The sequence below is a fragment of the Pleuronectes platessa genome, chromosome 2 (assembly GCF_947347685.1).
Source record: "Pleuronectes platessa chromosome 2, fPlePla1.1, whole genome shotgun sequence".
In the NCBI taxonomy this organism is placed as follows: Eukaryota; Metazoa; Chordata; class Actinopteri; order Pleuronectiformes; family Pleuronectidae; genus Pleuronectes; species Pleuronectes platessa.
In genome coordinates, this window is record NC_070627.1 from 16,448,129 (window position 1) to 16,461,660 (window position 13,532).

At 41.5% G+C, this 13,532-nt stretch overlaps 1 protein-coding gene across 1 annotated transcript in view; it reads right to left on the minus strand.

Moving 5' to 3' along the window:
* LOC128462373 (low-density lipoprotein receptor-related protein 1-like) overlaps positions 1 to 10,711 on the minus strand; it is a 92,240-nt gene extending 81,529 nt beyond the window's left edge. Inside the window, 1 exon segment of the mRNA XM_053410649.1 lies at positions 10,096 to 10,711. Coding sequence (XP_053266624.1) covers positions 10,096 to 10,171 — 76 coding nt within the window. The 5' untranslated portion in view covers positions 10,172 to 10,711.
* Positions 10,712 to 13,532: the final 2,821 nt, after the last annotated feature.

Below are 13,532 nucleotides of genomic sequence, written 5' to 3' on the forward strand. Positions count from 1 at the left end.
GAGTTTGAAGGAGCTGTGGAAATGTATCCACCAGTGAATGAGAGGTGATATAAGAAAACAAAGATTCAGACAGAATCTGGACATATTCACAGAGACATGACAAAACATATTCATGTTTTCATCATACTTGTCTACAGTGAATGAAGGTCAGAGGGTGATTTTGTCCCTACAGGCGCTCCACGGTTCACCTTTCTGAACAAATGCGTGAGTCAGTCTTATTTTTAGGAGACGTTTTGTCAGATTCTAAGAAAGCGTCTGCATGTGTGTGTCTGCATAAGTGTGTGTTATGCATAAACTAAATTAACATGAGGAATGTGCTCATGTCTAGAGATAGCTGCCAAGTAAAATGAAAGTCCGTCATGCAGGACAACACAGTCTCGCCTGCGATTGTTTGGATTTCACAGGTCACACTCCACACAAGGCTCTGCGGCATCGAGAGGGAGAACCTCCAGAGCGGGGCAGAGTAATCAGATGTGAACTTAATTAAGAGCTGTTTGGAAGTCTGGCTGAGATCTCACCAGGTCTCAACCCCAGAGTGGTAATCAACCATGACTGCTATTTTTACAGGACTCAGTGTTGTAGAGCTCGGAGAGGGGAGACTATGACCTCCTTCACTTCCAAATAAAAAGATCTATTGAAATTCAGCTGCTGAGGGGGATGAAGCAAAAAAAAAAAAAAAAAAAAAAGCAAGAAAAAAAAAACACAAGGTGTGATCCACTATTATCAAGTTAGTCAGTTTAGACAAATCCCTTTGCCACACCACCCCCAGAGCACACGCTGTACATAGCTGCACCGGGAGGAAAATGACAATTAAGCCTTCTTAGCATGCTGCTGAGGGAGACGTATTAAAGAAGATTATATGAAATTCTTTAGTGCCTTTTCATAAGACCAGTACAAGTTCCAAGTCTCAGTGTGACGCACGAGTTCAATGAAACCAGAATAGAATCGCCAGGATAGTCTTTCACATTTACCAATCATGAGCTGAAGCAACCATAGCACCTTTAACTGCCAAAAGTGCCTAAAGATAAAACCAAATTCTTGATTTTGTGATGTTGAACAAGACATTTCATAAATGAGACCGTAAATCCAGATCACTGATTTTGTACATAATGTTTAGACTGTATCTCTGAATCTGACATTTCTGCCATTAAAGATATGGTGCACAACATTTTTCAAACAAGTCTCAGAGACAGTTCAGGGTACTTTCAATTAAATGTGATGAATTGCCATTCCGGGAAAATAGGCCTATTCACTTTCTGGTAGAAAGGAAGATGAGAAGATCAATACCATTGTCTGTTGAACATAAGGAAGGTTGAATACAGGCACAAAGACAAAGGGAAACAGCGAGCCTGGCTCTTTATTTCAACCGCTCACAAAACATGCCAGCTTGCCAATAACCACCTTTTACCAATTTTTTTAATATGTACAAAAAATTTAGAGTGCCTTTAAGTCTCCATAAAAAAGTATACAAACAACTACGGTACTCAGTAGTGTACATACCTCCCCCAAGGCCCAACATTCACTAGATCTGAATGTTTATTTGGATCTAAACCTAATTGACCAAACCTATAAATATCAGTTCCCCTAAAATGCATATTTCTTTTCTCAAGATCCATGATTTATTATGAAATTAAAAGTAATGTTGGAAAATGCCTCACGATCTCACAACAAAAATCCTGAATCTGACCCCCTGGTCCAGATCTGCATCGAAATCTATTGGGTTCTTCCTCTGACCTATACTTCACCCAAGTTTCATTGCAATCCGTCCTGAAGTTTTTCAGTACATTTCTTACAACAAACAAAAAAACAACGATGGAAGAGAACATAAATTCCTGTAACAAAGTGTGATCATTGGAGAGCTTGTATTTGGGCTTTCTTGCTGTTTGATAACAGTTAAACTCCTTTTCCAGTCTTGGTGCTAAGCTAAGCTAAGCAGTGGCTCTATGTAGCCTTATAACTAACAGCTGTGAACGGGAATCAATCGTCTCATCCGACCCTGCCAGACAGAAAATAAGCATTTCCTCAAATCATCAGTTCAGCTAATTTAACATCCAGGTAAACATCCACGCAATCTCTATTCTACAAATTACGACAAAAATAATGTTGATGACTAGTAGATTTAGTTTTAGTGTGTGGAGGCTAATAATAGTGAAAGTTCTCTTCCCAGAACTACACAATACGCATTAAGCTGCCTACACACATTGTGGGAAATCCTCCACACTAAATGCCTGAAAATGATTCATACGGGCTATATGAATGTGGTATCACCTGTAAATGTTTATCAAGTACTGGCCCACAAACACCTCTCATTTCAGTTGTTTTTTGCTCAGGCTGAAGGCAGAAAGAGGGACTTTGGGTCCACTAAAGGCCATGTGAGGAGACTTTTGCTCCGAAGTGAAGGGTGAATGCCTGCTTGAGGGATTAGTGTTGCAGCTAGGGCTTATGTTAAGGTTAGGGTTGGGTACTTTGTGTAAAGGATTATAAGTTTGCAAATAAATCTACACCGACGTCCTTGCATGAATAGTGACCCTGGTTTCAAAGTCTGAAAAAAAGCCAAGATGAATTTGCGGGGACTAGGAGAGACGAGTTGTGAAGGTTATACACAGTACACACTGTACTTTATCAGGAAGTACTGCCGGGGAGAATGAGGTCTGTTTGTTTGCTTCAATTTTCTACAGGGAATTGATTCCCAATGAAACCACAATGGGTTCAAATCTTCTCCATAACACTTTTGTCCCTGAAAAAACTAAAAGGATGTCAGCTTAAAAAAACTCGGATGTGAATGAATGTCTCTGCTGGGTGGACTGATGCTGAAAATAAAAATTATTTCATATGATGGCGCAACAACTATTGGCAACAATCTTAGAATTTAGACTAGCTAGAGTTTGGACTCCACAATGTTTGCGACAGGCGAATGATGTTTGGGCTTAATCCAGTACATTACTCATCTGAATAGATTCACGGAAATGGATTCAATCACACGCAGGAACAAAAGGTCACACAGCCTCCATTGTGCAACACGTAACAGCAACCTGGCAAATGAGGGTCACAACTTGCTTTCTGCACAACAGTCCTTTCACGCTGACACTGTGTGACACCGGGTTTAACTCCTGTTTGTGGTCGGTGTGACGACCAGACCCTGACACTGCCTTGCTTCAGCCTGGCTTCAGCATGAATGAGTGAACATGGATCCCTGTTACTTAAATCCGGAACAGAGCTAGGTTGGTTATATAAATTAAAGAAGTGCAATAAAGTTGCACAACCTTTGAATACAGCAGTGCTGTGTAGAGATCTGAAGCTGCTAACTCGAGCCCTGTGTAAACGTGGCAGTGCAGGTTTTGAATTATGACTATAGGGTTGTTATGAATGCTCAAACAGGCTGAATGAGAGCTAATTGTCCTGTGTCATCCAGAGGGTTTGGCCCCGTTCAGACCTGGCATCATCATCAGTCTTAGGTGATCCTACTAGCTTAAGTGTGGACACCCGACCCAAACCCATCTGGACAAACTGCCATTCGGGTTGAATCTACTTCACTTTTATGCTCCACATGCATGTAATGGGGGGAAAACATCAGGCTCAGGTCGGGTTTGGGTCGCTTTCCCTTAGGCTCGCTCAAGTTTGGACAGAAAATGAACTCTAGTGTGAAGATTCATTAAAGATCTGATCATTTGGACCACATGAGAAGGCGATCTGAGACGCATGTGGCCCCATTCCTTAAGGAGTGTGAACAGAGAAGCAACAAGGGGACCCGCTCCTCAGCTGACATCCTCTGACCTGCTACAGTTTCATAAGGAGCTGTAAATATCTTTACACTTCTCAGTGTTTCTCGTACATTGATTTGTTTGTAGCCAAAACTACATCATCAAAATCGATTGCCACGTATTGATTTACTATTTCTTTTTTAAACTATTTCAAATGAGTATCTTATATCATATTAGAGCTGCACACAGAGCATTGATTTACTTGCCACCCCCTGTCCTGCTTTCTCTCTATCCCTATCACAATGACCCCCATACACACATACACTCACACACACCCACACATACACACACACACACAAACAACAGACCTATATGCAGAGTCAGACTGGCTATTAACATAATTTGGTCTTAATGATAAATAGTGGCGTACGTGTTTGTTCCCATAAAGAGCAGGGACGTGAGGTAGGATCACGAGTGGTCACATGTGGAGCCACATTCTAATGCCAGGTGTGAAGTGATGCACTTAGAGTTGTCCACTTGGGACGGGATCACATCACAGAAGATGGATGTCAGTACCGGGTCTGGGCCAGGCACCACCCTCCTCCTCAGCTCTGATCCCCCCGACCACCATGGCCAGTGCATGGTGAAGGACTGCTGTTCTAAGTAGCAGCTTCAACACTTGTGTGGTTTCATAAGAGACATACAGTGCAGCTTACTTTCTCTTTCTCGCACACACCCTTACTCATACAAACAAATGTATCAGCTGCATTATCTGGGGAGTACAACGTCTTAAATAGATAATTCCCAGACTGATAATAGCAGTTGCTGCTGTAAAAGTGAAATACTGGCTGTTTCCTTTGTGAACAATATATCAACGGAAATTTACAGATTCACTACTCAAGTTTTATTCACATTTAGATGGATAAAGCTATGATAATAAAACCAAAGTAATGGATTTCTTCACACAACCATATTTCTAACCAAAGCAGCTACTCTGGACAGATTTAAAGCTGCTATGACCTTTATTTTAATATTGACAATGGATCACGTGTCTTGTATGTGAAGAGGTCAATCAAACTGATGAACCCACAGGGAACGATCACACGAGTGTGCAGCTTTACAATGTCTTTCAGCTCATTGTTTCACTTTCTGCCACACACATTTACTGTTGTGGTTCATTCTCACCTCTATGACAGGGATTTTTTATAAAACTTTACACGCCCACTCTGCTAAATTCATCAGGTGGCCATTAATATCACTCAAAATGAATACTAATGTCACTCTGCATCTGCTTGATGTGTTAACAATCTGTTAGTCAATTTACACTCACTTTATTCAATGTATAGCCCGATATAAGTAGTAGATAGTATATAGCCAATTTCATACCAAGATAACAAAGCATCTCAAATCTTTGAAAGAAAAATCAATGAATAATTGACCAAATAAAAGTAAACTATTCATTATCACATTAAAAAAATATATATTTGACAAATAAAGATACTTCTATCAAAAAGATGATGTCCTTTTATGTTGAACAGCACCTCTGTGCAAATCTTTAATAAAGCCTCATATATACAAAGTACATAGAAATATAGTTACAAATGGAAAAATGATATAGGCCTACAGTATGAAAATGGAAATGAAACATGTACTGTAAAACTCTAACAGCAAAAGACGCTCCATCTGTCAGGTTTTCTGAATCACCCCTTTAGGACAAAAACCCTGCATGCATCTGTTCCATGCGGAGGAACAAAGTGTTGTTGACGACCCAACCACACAAACACTGCTCTCATATCAAAGATTGTACATAGCTCTATTTTCAAAACATTTGTTTCTAGGCACCACGGTGTAAAAAAAAAAAAAAGGAGTGGAAATTGGCTTCCCCCCTCCATGAGTAATGTTAAACCTTTGGTCATCATGCAGGAAGGATTTCTGTCACTTTGACCCACGAAAATAAATAACACGTTAATAAGACAGAATCTCCAGCCAAGGCAGCCTCCACCTCAGCATTTGGTCTAAGCTACAAATCAAGACTCGTGGCACAGAGGGCATAGTATTTTTCGCAGCCTGCTTCTTTTTATATACTTACCTTCAGACAGTGTTATGAGTTACTGGCTAATGTATTGTGAATATTTATTGAGTGTGTTCATGATTCCCTCTGAAGGTTTCTGCTCATATTCTTTCTGAGGGCCTCCTGAGCCTGTTCAATCCTCCCTCCCTTAAATAGCCCCATCTAGATAGTGTATCTCCATCAATGTGTCACAACACCAAAGTGGGTCAGGGGCTGTTCTGACAAGCTCGCTCACATAGACATAAGTGCACTTTGGCTAAAATAGATGTCAGCTTTTAAAAGACTTCTGCAGTGTTTTCAGGCAATTATGAAAAATGTCTCTTATCTCAGCATTGTTATTGTCTCTTTGAAGATTAAAGATAATTTTAAGATAAAAAATAAATATGGGGAGCAGTTTATGTTGTTTTCCAGAAAAAGGAAATTATGTTTGACCTTAGTGTCTCACTGTGACCATGGACTAATATTTCACACCAGGTAGGTGGATGTTGCACTGTCAGAAGCGTTATCTAAAGTAACACTTTGTGAGTGCAGAGTTTCATTATAAATGCTCAACAGCATCAATCATCAAGTTGTCTTTAGTCTAGAAAAGCTGTTGACCAAAGTCCTGGATGGTTTTCTTCTGCTCAGTGAGGTGGCCATGTCTGGTTTCAGGCCTTCGGGTATTTAAGCAGCTAGCAACTAAAGAACTGCTCTCAAACCACATATTTATAGCTGAGTTAAATATACTCTTCATCTGCTATTGACATTAACTGTTTTTCCTACATGTTGCTTGGGGGACATAAGGTCAGCAGCAGACCCGGACCTAACAGATGTACTTTGTTTACCACATTGCCCTCGGCTGTAAAATAGAGACACAGTGGTAACCTTTTGGCCATTGTGATGTTGGTACCACCACAAAAACAGCCATACTGCTGGGCCAGTTCTAAGACCTTCACCACCAAATGTTCCAGCACAGACGACCATGGGGGGAAAGCTGTCAGGAGAGAATGACTGGTGACTTAATTAACAAAGAAGGAGCCTGTGCTGCTTTCAGTAAGAAGGATATGGTTTCTATGAAGAAGTTAAAAGTTTAAGGGAGGAAGCATAAGAGGACACAAAATGCAGAACTAGGTATTTTAGATGGCTTAAAAATAAAAAAGGAGATCCCTGCATAAAAATATTGAAATTATTTAAGTTGAAATGCTTCCAGCTGCCTTCAATGTCCAGATCTCAAGCACACGTCTCCATTTCTTTTTTTCTATGGAAGGTGTTTGCTCTAGCCTGAGGTAAAATCACCATTTCCGAGGACTTGTTTTTTTTTGTCAATGCCATCACTTTTATGGAGTGAAACAATGCGAGCACTTTCATTGGGGCCTTTTCCACCAGTCCCCCAATTAGCAGCACTTTCTGAACAATTTGAGACTGTTCGTGGAGGTACCCTCCGGGAAACAAAGCAGCAGTTTAGACCCAATTAAACTTGGGGGTTTGTTGGTGGCCCGGGGACTGGCTACAGCACAGACACAGTGACAGGAAATCTTTAGAGGTCTAGAAACTGGAAAAAGAAGTTGAAGGCAAGTTGGAAAACAACTTTACTAGTAGCACATGTGGTTCAAAGGGCTCGAAAAAAAAAATCAAAGGGGATAAGAGGTTAAAATAAATTAAGCTATTCTTGGATGAGGGTAACATAGCTAACTACAAAATGCAACAAATTACATATTGACCAATGTCTGTTAAGGTTGGCATCAAGGTTTGTTCGTAAGTTACAAGCTTATCTAGTATATCACATTCAGTATATCGTACGAATGTGTGGGCCATTATAAAATAATTGTCAGGATATTTCCCTTAGAGGCTCTGTCATGTACAAAAAGAAATAATATTGCGATGAGTTTAACAGATATTGCAATGAGTTGCAATTTTTGAGGGAATGGGCATTTTGGCAGTTTATTTTGAATAAAATCGTATGAACTAGAATTGCACTCAGTAGAACACATTCCTCTGCCAAGGCCCAACAACACCCCCAATTCAATTAAAACAAGCCTCATAGCTAAGACCACATCACGTTTGTCAGCTGCACATTGGTGGTAGTACGGGGGGTTTCAAGCTCTGTTGGTTACTGTAAAGCAGCTGAAGAAAGCAGAGACCCCAATTAAACCACATTTAAATCCACTAAATCCAGATTTTCATTTGGATCCACCTGAAATTACTGACACCGATACCAAGTACCTCAATATATACTTGAACTATTTTTCATCAAGATTCACAAATAATTCTCTTAGAAATCAGTAAAAAGAAAGTAATCCTGTTAACTAGCAAACTTGATTAAAAAAAAAGAGCTAAAGATGATGGTAATGTGATTTTGGTTGGGGTCTAACAAGCGTTTTCCCTTACAGCTGAAGAATATGATTTATACTTTTGACTCTTAATTCTTCATTTACAGAAGGCAGGCTATGCAATGATACCTTTTACCTTCATCAAATAGCTTCAGCTCCTGCAATGTGAATATCTTCACCTTGTGGCAAAACCTACAGCACGGTAACGTTTTTAGTAAGCTGTGGTGGTCTCCTCTGGTGCACAGCCCAAAGCTGACACATCAAATCAAGGCACAAAGACTCAGAGTAAGGACATTTTCACTAAAACAATACCAGCACATCGAGGCAGGGACTGTTTGTTTTGGAGGCTGGGTTTCTCGGCTATGAGGGGGGGGGGGGGGGGGGGGGCTGCAGGTAAGTACGCGCTCTGTGAGTCGATCAGTTAGGTGGTAATTTATGTGGATTCTGCTTCCCTAAGAAGCTCACAGCACTGGATTGCCAAGTGCAATGAGTTGACTTCAAAAGGCAGGGGGAGGCATTTATGGCTCGACTATGAATCTCAGCAAGTGTGGCTCCTGGTTTTAATCAGTCCCACCGATTTTAATGAAATGTCAAATTCAGAAACCAGATTAGCTGTACGGCAAATAGTGCACCTTCTCAGTGAACGTCATCTTAGAATGCTCCTGAGAAGCTTATGGACCCAGTCACAGGTCAGACATTCCCTGGATGAATGTGAAGCATTATATCTTTGAAAAAAATAAACCCACATTCTCTTCTTTTTCGCCTGCAACAAATGTAAGAAATTTGACCCTTTTTTTCCCCTTTCTTACCAAACAGTGGAGTGTGTGAGTGGCGCTGTGAGGCTTAATAGTTTCCAGAAGTGGTTCCAGCGAGGCTCCGAAGGTGTGTGTTAGTAGGGGGAGCTGTTTCTGAACCGTTTTCATCTGCCTGCAAATCACAATATGACTACTGCTGGGAGCGAAGGAGACCTATAGCCTGTACAGTCCAGGAGATAAAGTAAACAAGCATACTGAAACCCCATGTGTGAACAGTAAGAATTCAGTTTCCTTTTATGAAAAACACTGACTCTAAAATCTTCACTGCAGATAAACCAGGTAGGATGAACACACCGTTTTCTAACTTGGGTTCATTAAAACCTCTGCACACAACGTTCAGCAGACAAACAGTGAAAAAGTGACAGTATCTTGTAGAACTGTTTGAAGAAGGCTGACTCATGACAAGGAATAATCCTGAAGCAGCTCGAGAGCATGAACACAGGCCAAGGAACAGACAAGTTTAAAACAGGCACTGCACTGATTCAAAGCAATGACACACTGCTCCAATATATGGCCGAGTTGACGGCAGCACTAAATATCTGAGCTCAGAGATGAGGAAGACTAACTGTAATGGGTTCATGGATTATCCACAGCGTAAATCTAAACTGCAGCTGAGAAATAAGACATAAAACCCACTGATCGAACCCAGTGGAGCGGGGGAAATATGACAGTGTTTATTTGCCACACAGTAAAAAACTGTTGAACCAGACTCAACTGTTCTATCACAGCTGCACATCAGACATTTGTCCTCGTCTCTGTCACTGAAGAAATTAAAAACTATCGTGTGTGTGTGTGTGTGTGTGTGTGTGTGTGTGTGTGTGTGTGTGTGTGTGCTGCCTCCACATTTAAACCAACGTATCGACCTGGAAACAAGTGGTTTGAGGAGAGCACTGAGGCCTGTGCTGCCTTCACATCGCTGCATGTCGGTGTACATGTGTGAAAGAGAGTGAATCTAGAGGAGACGATGTGCGCTCACTGCTGTGACAGTGCACATTTGCACATGTGGCACCGGGAGACAGAAACAAAAGAGCGCTTTAATTGCCTCGGTGTCATCCCTCCACGTTGCTGCGCTCATTCCTTCTCATCTTATTCTCAAACACACCAACACAACGAAACCCTGCTTCGATCTCCTGCACGCACACACTCGGTGTGGCGCTTCTACGCGTTTTTACGCAACACTCGGGTTTTCCTCTGCTTACCATCAATAGCCCCCGCTGGAGTGGTTACTTCCAAACTGTGCAACAATCCCAGGAAGAGCAACCCCGCTGCCAGCATGTTGGCCGCGGTGCGCAACGCCGAGTCTTATCCAGAAAGAAAATCAGTCATCAATCGGCGTCTTGGTGCTGTCAGGCTGGAGGTGGCAGACAGGCGGCGACGTGGAAAACCGTGCCCGGGTTGTGATGCTCCTCACTGGGGATCCGCTCTCTGCGTGCGCAACGCGGCTGCCGCTGTTTGCCCGCACTCGGAGGGTGATTTCTGCAGACTGTCAAGTAGAGAGAAGGGGGCTTCTTCTCCCCCGAGCCCCGCGGTGCTTCTCAGGGTCTCCCTGGATGCATTGACAGCCCTGTCACCCGCACACACACACAAAGGCTAGCGGGCTGAAGTGAGCATCAAGCTAGCCTGGCTCGCAGTCGAGATGAAGACGGAGAGCTGACCCGCCTCTGCTCATGCAGTTGCCCCGTCTTTTGTGTCTCCCGGCCCCCGGTGAGGAAGAAGCCCGCAGGAGGAGCTGAAGGAGTGGATGAGACGAGCTGCTCTGCTGCCCGACACCACCTCTGCTGCTGCTGGCCGCAGATTGAGCCTGGAGCCCCGAGCCCAGTCACTCACTCACTCCGCCAGAAAGCGGTGACGTCGCAGCCTGGCCCTCCCCTCTCCCCAACACCCGACCTGCACCCCTTCATCCATCCATCCATCCATCCACCCCTCCTTCCATCCATCCCTCCTTCCATCCATCCACCCATACACTCATCCATCCATCCTTCCATTCACCCCTCCATCCATCAATTCATCCACCCATACACTCATCCATTCATCCATCCATTCATCCATTCATCCATCCATCCACCCATACACTCATCCATTCATCCATGAATCCATTCATCCATCCATCCATCCACCCCTCCATACATTCATCCACCCCTTCATCCATACAACCACCCATTCACCCCTCGATCAATACACTCATCCATCCATCCACCCATACACTCATCCATTCATCGATCCATCCACCCCTCCATTCATACTTCCATCCATACACTCATCCATCAATACACTCATTCATCGATCCATCGACCCATATACACTCATCCATTCATCCATCCATCCACCCCTCCGTTCATCCATCCATCTATACATTCATCCATACTCTCATCCATCCATCCATCTATCCATACATTGCTCCATACATACATACATAAAATCACACATCATGTCAATATGTCAACTGACTGCCACTGAGCTCTGCGTGGATCCTGCCTTTGAACATTTACTGACATGTAGCCTTTCATTCCTTCATTCTCTCTTTCCTACTCATTGTTTTTTCCGTTTATATTTAAATGATTTAAAATCAGATTGAAATGTTTCATCAATCTTTCAATAAAGTAAGGTAAATATTTATTGCTCCCTCCGGTTAAAAAGAAAATGCATGTACTTTTACTGTCTGCTGTGCCCCTAACTTAAAAATGTTTATTCCCCCATAATACAATACATATATTTAGAAGAAGAAAAAGAAGAAGAAGAAGAAGAAGAAGAAGAAGAAGAAGAAGAAGAAGAAGAAGAAGAAGAAGATGACAAAGAAGAAGCAGAATTAAGGGTTATCAAGTTTTTTGATAGAATAACTGAGACTTGATTCTGTATCTAATAAACACGTATTAATATGCTCCTCAAGAAGAAGACACTCGCAATATCACTGGGGTGATACAGATTTAGAAATGAAATACAAAATCCTGTGATTAAAAGTAATCCAACAACAACCTTTTAAATTAAAAGGTACATGTTTAATTCAGTATGCATTTTGCTACAGTCGAACCACCTGGCTCCCCCATTTACTTTTCCATTTGCCGGTCACATTGTAGGTGGTGGTGGATCAGTTTAATGATTTATTAGCTATTCACACTTGAAGCAGAAACCTGGATTCATCACTCCCACATCAGCAGCTGTCTCCTATAACAAGGATCCTGCAGAAAGCTATCTGTCTGTGGGCCTCCTCCCAGAATGAGATGAAATGTCCACAGAGGATTCACACTGCATCCATGGCAAGATCCCACCCTCAATTTCAGGAGTACCAGTGTCCAGCCGGCAAATGAATTGTGGAGTAGCGATGACCACTAAAAGTTTCACATTTTGGCATTTGCATTTAGTGACATTTGGAGCCGACCCTGGAATAGCTTTGTCTACCAATTAATTAGGTTTAGCAGAGAAATGTCATCCTCAGAAAAATGATCCTGTACGGTAGTGGTGCCTGTGCTATAATGAGGACTGGAAACTGATACGTGCTTTTTGCCTTCAGTACCCATGGAATCCCTTCTGATTATAATACTAAAGAATTAATCAATTTGTCACATTGTATTTTACTTGCCATTAATACATATGGTCAAATATCAACATTCAGACTATTTATAATATGGACAATTCATTTTGTCCACATTATCCACATTTGTTTGTGAGTTGACCTGACCAACCTGCAGGGGTCATCAGTCACACGAACCCTTCGTGGCCTCCCACCAATGTACACTACTAATTGGGTTTTTTAAGATGTATGATCAAGCTTGAGGTGCCACTAAAGACTATTATGGTTGGGCAATTTTTTTGGCAACTGCAATATATGAAAAAAAAAAAACCTCAGAATCAGATTGTTTTTGACTTGAGTGCTGCATCAGACATTTAAGCCTACCACACCGTCCTCACCGCCTAAAATAAATTTATAATGTTGACTTGACATTTTTATTTGGTAGAAATTATATTCTTATGGAATATATTTCTACTCCTCTATGCTGATGACACCCAGTTATACCTTTAAACTAACAACGTGGCTCTGCCCTATCCAATATCCTTACATTTTAATATGTTTAACTTCATTTAATAACTGTGGCTCAATGGGCCATCAATTAAATGTGGGATAATTTGATTCCTCTCTCCCCTCCCTCACTCAACTACTCCACAAAATGTAATTTTGAATGGATAAAAGAATCTTCCAAACATGTTTTAGAGTTGACTCTAACTTGCCTAAAGGGAATCAAAGCAAAAGCGAGGGGTCTTATGATCAAAGAGTTGGATTAGGAAACATACAATTTAGCTAAATAATTCTACTTACAAATGATATTTTCATATTCTGACAGATGTAATCCTACTCTAGGAAATGTGTAAACTAAGACATATAAGGCTACTTCTAAATGTATAATGGAACCTTGACTAACTGCTTGTCAGAAAAGAGAGTTATCGCAATCCTTGGTACACTTTATCATTTTGACATGTTATATAAAGAGACTGTGTCATAATCAAACCAGCTGTCTGAAAGTAGACTGTTATAAATGAGCCTGGAAATGGAGAAAGTGCTTTCAATTTTTCTTTTGTTTTATGTAAATCATGAATCATCAATACATCTTTTTTTTTTTTTTTACAGAAAGTCGTTTTTTAT